At 39.7% G+C, this 8,398-nt stretch overlaps 1 protein-coding gene across 1 annotated transcript; it reads left to right on the top strand.

Moving 5' to 3' along the window:
* Positions 1–5,513: 5,513 nt before the first annotated feature.
* LOC102043878 (cytochrome c oxidase subunit 7A-related protein, mitochondrial) lies at positions 5,514–7,826 on the top strand. Its single transcript, XM_031061098.1, has 2 exons — positions 5,514–5,667; positions 6,519–7,826. The coding sequence occupies exons 1-2, from the start codon at positions 5,530–5,532 to the stop codon at positions 6,660–6,662; spliced, it is 282 nt and encodes a 93-aa protein (XP_030916958.1). The 5' UTR covers positions 5,514–5,529; the 3' UTR covers positions 6,663–7,826.
* Positions 7,827–8,398: the final 572 nt, after the last annotated feature.

Raw genomic sequence — 8,398 nt, 5'->3', positions numbered from 1 at the left:
CTTGGCTGAGCCGGGCACCGAACGTACCCGGCCCCGCGCGTGGTACGCCCCGGGCACCGAACGTACCCGGCCCCGCGCGTGACCTTGGGCGAGACCGGAGGCGCGCTCTGTCCTACAGCTGGCTTTGGGATGTACTGGGGGTTATGGCAAGGAATTAACGCGCTTTCAGCACAGAGGACTGTTCCAGAGCTGAGCGGTGCCTGGCGGGGTTTTAAAATCACCGGATCACAGAATCAGTTAGGTTGGAAAGACTTCCGGGATCATCGAGTCCAGCCTGTGACCGACCACCTCCGAGTCTGCTGGACCATGGCACCGAGTGCCACGTCCAGGCTTCCCTTAAACACCTCCGGGGACAGCGACTCCGCCACGTTTTAGGGTTTTTTTTCTTCATTTGAGGGGTTAGGGTGTAGGGTTATGATTTGGGGTTAGAAAGAGCCCTTGCATGGTTATGAGGTGGCAGCTGAGGGGCTTTGTGGAGGTACAGCCAGGCAGAAGCCAGCAGTGTCCTGGCTGTATCACCCTGTGAGCTGCTGATGGAGGAAAGCATCACTGTCCCTGCTCAACACTTACTGGATCACATCCAGGTGCTGTGTCCAGCTCTGGGCCTCCTGCTCTGGGAATGGCAACTGGAGCGAGTTTAGCAGAGGTCAGCAGCCAGCTGAGGTTAACAGGATGGAGCCAGGCTCTGCACAGGGCTCCATGGTGGGAAGGCAAAAGACATCAGGCAAAAACTGCAAGGAGAGGGGTTCAGGCTGGACAGAAGGAAAGACATGTCCGTGGCGGGAAGAGTCAGGCAGCGGAGCAGCTGCCTGGAGAGGGAGGCTGTGTCCTCTGTACTCAGAGGCTTTCAGGGCCAAGCTAGACAAAACCCACAGCAACCTGGTGTCACCTTGCTCTGGAATAAAGAGTGTTAGAGGGCCCTTCCATCCTGAATTACTCTAGGATCTTAAATAAACACTGAGGTAACAGAGAGTTTCTGGTATGGCAGTTTCTGTCCCAAGAATGTCTTTTGTCCTCATCTTTCCCCATCACGTTGGAAGGCTTCCTGGATAGCTATTGGGGGTCAGGGGCGCAAGAAAGGAAAGACAGCAGAATAAATAATATTCTAGTATGTACAGCACTTACACAGTTGCAATATATCCAGCACTACTACAGTGATTGGGGCACTTCTTACCTCTAGACAAAGTTATGTTCAGAGAATAAACATTGATATTTCATTTGCATAGTGGAAACCATAGGCTTGGGGGAAGAATGGGGAAGGAAGGAGTTCAAGCCTAAACAGTAAAGAACCTCCTACATTTTTAAAAGTTACTTTCAATCCCTTTTTATAATGTTATTAGGCCAGATTTTTTTGTAGAATTTCCTTTTTTTTTCCCCCAAGCTTGACTGAATTCCCAGGTCACACATTAAGATGCATCAATCCCCTAAAAATGTTTTCAATAAAGAGCAGTTGAAATGTAAGGGTAATGCCATGAGTGTTAAGGTGTTAAGTTCAAAACAAAGTAAATTTTTTTCCTATTGATTTCTTTGCTCCATGTATTAAAACTATAGTTCAGCATGTAAAGTGGTTTGCTTTTAATGCTTGTATTTATTTTGACATTTCTTGAAAAGTGAAGACATCCTACCATTCAAATTCTCCTTGGTAAAATATGCAGTACACTAATTCTCTTTGTTCTGTGCTGTTACATTCTGATGCTCCCCAATAGAATACTGTTGTGCTGCAGGTTTAAGCTTACTGTGGGCTTGCAAAATATCAGTCTAAGTGGATTTCAGAAATTATTTTGCTGACAATAACATAACTAACAGCTTATTCTAACTAAACAAAATCTCTCAAGTTTGAAATCTGTTTTATTCTTTCCATCTCAGACTTAGCATGCTTAGAAGACTTAATTTTGCATTTAGCAAAGTTGTATAAAGTAATCTGAACGATTTATCCTTGGGATGTACTGGGAATTTATCTTGTTTGAATAAATGGGAACTTCCTTAGCTAACTGAGGAGTGAAATAGTTTCGGAAGTACTCATATTTAGGAGGATAATGACTGCCATAACCATTACAAATTCAATAAAAATATTGAAGAATTAGCTTATGTTTAAAGTACAGTCACTGGGACCAGTTTCACACAGTGTCAGATAAGGACAAGTACATGAACTTTTCCCTAGTTCTTCTACTGAACACGAAAGAAATTTACTAGCAGGAATTTCCTTGTACTACAGTATTTTCACTTGATGTAACTTGTTTTGCTTTTAGCTATTTAAAGCCTCCATGAGCCACAGATATTTTGATTTTAGCTAATATGAATTGCTTAGAATTTATAATATGTAATCTTTTATGCCCTAGATAATACGTACACAAAATCACTATCCCTGCATTGTCATCCCAGTACAAAGACTCGAGTGGTTTAACCTAAGAGCCTTGCGTTAGTCATAACAAATATACTTAACTTAAGGCAGTGAGGTGTATTCTACTGTGAAGGACCTGCTACTTAGTTTAGAAGTGAGTAGGTTCATGAAAGTTATTTCAATGCATGTTCTGAAATCCTGATTCTCAGAGTAACTTCCCCATTCCCCTTTGGTCCTTACCTCAGTTTTCTCTCCTTTCTCATTCTCGGATCTGTTTGAGCAACTCCCCTTACATTTAAAAATTTAAGAGTGGTGCTATCTCCATTAAATTATGCTCCAAGTCCTTAACTATTTTTTGCTGTCAGGAAAATGTAAATCTAACTTGCAGATTCATACTAGCAAGTGTAAATTTGTTTTAACTTTGAGCCTGATGGCCAACTAACAGATACATTGGGTCCTAAGATCCTCAGACCTCTGACAGGAAAACAAACACACTCTACAGAAGGGTAGGCAGAGAACTCTGGTTGCTCTTTTGGATTAGCTATGTGTCTTGACCTTTCATTGAGAACTTCCAGGACTTTGAAAAAGTCATTGCTGTAGCATGCTGATGAAATCAGCTGATGTTGACTCTTCTGCATAACTACATCTGCTGTACTTGGAAAAAAATCACGTTATAGTGATTAAAAATAAAATATTAACACTTTAATATCAGAAGAGGAATTATCAAAATTAGCTTTTTTTTTAAAATGAAGCGTAGGTCAAATGTGTAGAGGCATTAATTCCTCAGTACTATCCTGAGTGTAGTGAGACACCGATACCAGTCATTAAATAAATCCATGGTTTTAGTAATGTTAAATACAGTGACCAAGGGTCATTTAAGGTGTGTCAGTTTTTACTTAAAAATTTTCTGCAGTGAAATTGCCTTTACCTTACACTGTGGATTTCTCCTCAGCCATGCTAAGCTTAGTAAACTGGGTGTGAGATAAAGCACTTGCCACTTTCTCTCAGTAACCACAGGCAAGTAACAAATTGGAACAGCCACTGATTCGCACTGATTTAACTGGGCTTGATTTGGGTTGGCCAAGACTCAATTCACTTGGAATTCAAGCAAAATTTTCCATTAGTGAGGAACCCTAATTAATGCAGTGTCTGGGTTAAGCAAACTGAACTGTCTCTCTTCTGCAGCATGTGTTTTGTTGTACTCTTTCCTGAAGCCAGTGAACAACATCAATGTTTTTTATTTAAATTGCTATGTGATATCCTGAAGTGGCATGGCACCATGCTGCTTTGGAACTAATTTACACCAGTACATTGGTCACTATGTGAGTTTTCTGAACTGGTTCCATTTGATCTCACAATGAAGTTTGTCACTTGAGTCGGGTCTGACACTGCTATGGCTCCTGCAGAAGGGGATCTTACAACCACCTGAACAGGAATGTATTTCTAAAGGCTGAAAAAGTATGCAATAACCTACAGTTGTTGATTTACTAACTGTTGAAGTTATTAGAGGGCAGTGCACCTGAAAACATTGGGCTTTCAAGAAAGCAAAAGGGAGATTCAGAACTGGAAACTTTAAGCCCCAGGAAATATGTGCATTTTCACATTTGCTGTGATACTAACAATTGAGAAGGCAAGAAAAGGTTTGGAGAAGAAGTCATCTGCACTTTTAGTATAAACATCTGTTCTATAGTTATTTCTGTCAAATCATCAATTTTAAAGACAAATCTAATAAAGTACTTAAAGTTCCTATAGACAAAAATACTTGTCCAAAATTGCTTTCCTCAAGGCCTCTGATGTAGCTGGTGCATAGCCTTGAATATATAATTGGTAACTTCCCCTGGCTAACAATAGTTCCCTAGATGCTTCCTTCATAGCAGTGTGGCCAGAATTGGTCACTGGTCTTAAATAATTCAGTGCTTGCCTTCTTTGCAAGCCTTCTCAGTAGGAAGAAAGAAATTCAGTTTTGCTGCTGCCTTTCAAAGCATAACCAGAAAGGTTACAAGTGGATTCTAACATTCATTCAGGCACTAGAGGAGTGGGAAGGTGAAGCCACATCTTCAGGGTATAGCACTGATGACCATTCCAGAGGCTGTTTTGGGAGGCTGAGAAACCTGGTTTTTCTGCTGAAGATGCCTGTTGCAGCAGAGAATTTGCATAAGGAAAACACGTGTCTGGAAAAAAAGTGCCAGTCTGCTTCCAGCTCCAAATACTGTCAGACAGTTCTCTTCAAGATAAAATGCATGAACTAGTCCTTTGAACAAAAACCAGAATTTCAGTGCAGTCTTAACTTGACCCGTGGCTGCTTCTGTTTGTGATAAAAACCTGTTGCATTGAACTGACTGTACAATGCTTTTAATTTCTGTGGCAAGTTAAGAAAAAAAATTTCAGCTGTTTTGAGAGCCACAATATGAAACATCACTGCTGCATGTCCAGACATAATTTAAATATAACTACAGTAATAAAGACAAGGAGGCCACCTCATATTGGCTGTGACTTTGTGCCCTTAATCACAGAACTGAATTATGTAGTTTCTAGGTATGGCAAATGCAGAGTACAACCTTGTGAACTGAAAGGACGTTGAGCTGTGCTTCTCATAGGGCATACATTGGAGTGTGGGAAGTTGCAGCAACATTTGAACTATAGGATGTAGTTACACCTGCACAAAATATCAGGGTCTCTGAAGGGCCTTGAGCACCATTTACGCTTCTGTATGACCCAAATGATCCTCATACTTTTTGTTTTTTGAATCCCCAAACTATACATCCAAATTATTTAAGGCCCAGTTATTTATGGCTACTGCTTGCAGCATTCAGGAGGTAGAGCTCATTCCTCACTCTGACCTTAGCATCAGGGATCCTTGATCCTAATCCTACTTCTCAGAGAGGGTCCTACATCGTCTCTGTGTAAAACAGAAGCAGTAATTTGGAACAAGTACCAGCACAGAAAAATAACAGCTATAAATTCATGCCATTAGGAGGTTGGAAAGGAGGCTGCTATTTTCCTTGCTAAGCTCTGACCCCAAGTTGTCACCAAGATATCAGTGGGCCAACAATGTATTTGTCACAAGTCTTCATACTAGATAAATACTCTCTGTAATGTATCCTTGTAATGACTGGCAGTGTGCCTGCCTAATGTAACAATTGGTATATTTACAAGTGTGATATACCTTGATATTTTAATCTCTATTTATGCAGGGACTCAAACCATTAGCTCCCACTGATTACCCACATCTGATTTTTGGGACAAGTAAACCTGCTCCAGGTTTACCAGCAGCTGATCCTTTCTTGAGTAAAAACAAGGTGCCACACCTACAGAAAGTTTTTCAGGTAATGACAACAGTGGAGACTGGGACATTTCTGTCCTTATTTTAACATAGCTAACTACTTTTGCCATTTTACAATAGCTAAATTCTGTAAAGTCTAGTCAAGAAACTGTCACGTACAGTATAACCTGTGTACTTGTACTATACTACAAAGTATATAATACGCCTTGAATAGTAGATAAATACAGAAAGTGGATAAATGCAGCAACATTGTCTTTTTGCTGAAATTGGTTGTTGGACCATTTGACTATTGGAAGCACTTTCTCTCTGGAAATCCACGTCTGCCTTAAAGCAGATGTGGAAGAGCAAAGAAAATAATTTCTGTTTTGTGTATAATAATTTGAATGTTGCTGAAGCTGTTTATAGTGCAGTATAAGAGCAGCACCGTAAAGTTTTCAAAGCCAGTTTGTTAGCTATGGAATTTCTAAATGTAGGACTTTTCTTAAAACAAATTAGTTAAGCTTTAGTTTAAGCCTCAAGAATGTGCTTTATATAATGTTCCCTTTTCTCTCTTACATGCCACTTCCATTTGGAATGTGTCAGTCTGACTCGGTGAATAATTTTTTATACTTTTCACATTCTGTTGTTAGTGACACTTCTCCCATCCAGGTCCTTTTGAGAAACATTTCAAGATACATTCTTTCTGCTTTCACTTAACAGCTTTGGCTAACAAAATTAACTTGCCTTTGCATTTGTCTTACTAGACAAAATACACTTGGTTGTAGTGAGCCTATTTGTCAGGAGGTTTCCCTCTCGGAAGTCTCTTAATTTACCTAAGGTAGCATATTCCTTAATGTGCTCAGTATGGGTGTTAATTTCTTTTTTGCTTGTTTTCTCCTTGAACTCTTCCCACAGAAATCAGATGGACTGCCAGTACACCTGAAGCTAGGATATCCAGACAAGCTGCTCTATCGGACCACGATGGCTCTGACAATAGGAGGGACTATCTACTGTCTGGTAGCACTGTTCATTGCCTCACAGCCAAAGAAACAAAAATAAATGAACCACACCTCATGGGACTCTCAGCACTCCACTGAAGGATCTCCTGCATGTACCACTTTGCACTTAAATCTGTTCCCTGTGATCACATAGGGTTCGTTATTCAGATCGGATTTCTTGGAGAAAGTGTTTTTAAATCTGTTGCCTTATGTATTCTAAAACACCAATGTAAACAGAGAAATACAATATTTTAACATATGGTTGTAGCTTTTCTTGTCTTGCAGGAGTTAATAAACAGTTGGAGAAAGTTAAGCTTTTCCTTCCATCTCTCCCCCAACTTAAACAATGTTAGAGAGAGGATAGGACAAATAATTTGTGAGCTATGCACCACATTCCTTAGCGGAAGGATGCTGCTAGTTTCCAAAACACTAAAAGCAAAAAAAAAAGTAATTATAGCATACTGGGAACCTGTTTCTGTCCTATACTTTTCCAAATCCTGGTACATTCGTAAATATACCACCTCTGGTGGTAGGACAAAGGGCTTGTCTCTCTGGAGCATTTAAAGTGGATTTATTCCATAACTGTAGCATCACTGTAGGCAGCAGAGTGCACCATTATTATAGCATCAGTTACACCAGGTTTTGGACTTTGCTTTGTCAGATTGTATTACCATGCCATAAAGATAGCTACATGAATACTAAAAGAGTCAAGTCTCAAAAGTTTCAGATGCCTGGTAGTGAAATAAACATACTGGTACACTTATAGGTTCAACTTGAAGATCTCAAATAATAAAATTGATTCAGCTACCTTGCTGTCATCTTTTTTGAGATGGTAAAGCTCTTAAAACCTCTCCCAGACCGCACTGTGTGTTTAACTGTAATTTTTGGTGAAACAGGTTGCTGTCATCATTCAGCTGCTTACTATTTCCAGTGCCTGCAGATAGCTATTTATGTCCACTCATTTCTGTGGATGGAAGAGAGATAAGCCAATACAACCCTTTATATTACCCTTGTAATAGCATAGCCTTGAACTGCAGGTTTCATACAAGTCTTCACAAAATGCATCCTCTGATTTCATAGTTCCTCCTCTGCCCCTGAACATTGATTTCCTGGCCTCTGTAAAGACCTGTCTCAGAACTGTGCAGAAACAACCTTCAAAGCAAATAAGAAAAATAGTTGATAAAGGAAATTAAAATGCCTTTTTTCAATCTTTACTAAAAAAAAATCTGATTTTTTTCCATTTAAGTTACATCAAAGCCTTATTACTAGTTTATAGGAAAGAAAAGAGCTGCTTGTACTGTGATCTCAGGTTTCAGTCAATGTTGGTATTTTGGGATGGGAGAGATTTAAGTCAGTGAAAAATAGTTTTGTAAGGACAGCAAGAGTCAAATAGCAGAGAATAAATTCTGCAGGAGCTGACAGTTGTGTTGCCTCTACTGATAAAATATTTTTATCTCCTCAGAAGCCCGTGCTTCCATGGCACTCAATCTTGTGCTGTAGGCTGTTAAATACTACAAAAAAGAAAAAAAATAAGAAGAGAAAACAGGACAGTAGGTTGTTGTCTGTCTTCCCTACATACCATCTATCAAGGACTGCTTACAAGAATTTTCCAATAAAGGATATTGTGCATGTAAACTTGACAGATAGATTTTCATGAAGCTGAGCTCTGTCCAGAGTATTTCCATGCTCTTAGTTTTCTGATTTGGTTTTGGTTTTTTGGAGGGGTGGGTTAGGGATTTTCTTTTTTTGTTTTTTTGTGATAGTAGTCCTGGGTTTTTTTGTTTTAAATCAATTATT

The sequence above is a fragment of the Geospiza fortis genome, unplaced genomic scaffold (assembly GCF_000277835.1).
Source record: "Geospiza fortis unplaced genomic scaffold, GeoFor_1.0 scaffold41, whole genome shotgun sequence".
Lineage (NCBI taxonomy): Eukaryota > Metazoa > Chordata > Aves > Passeriformes > Thraupidae > Geospiza > Geospiza fortis.
Note: the sequence above shows the minus strand (reverse complement) of the source record. Positions and strands in the feature narration are given on the sequence as shown.

Coding starts and splice junctions, on each gene's coding strand:
- LOC102043878 (XM_031061098.1), top strand. CDS start 5,530: ATGCAGGGACTCAAACCATTAGCTCCCACTGATTACCCACATCTGATT. Junction 5,668..6,518: donor ACCTACAGAAAGTTTTTCAG/GTAATGACAACA, acceptor CTCTTCCCACAG/AAATCAGATGGACTGCCAGT.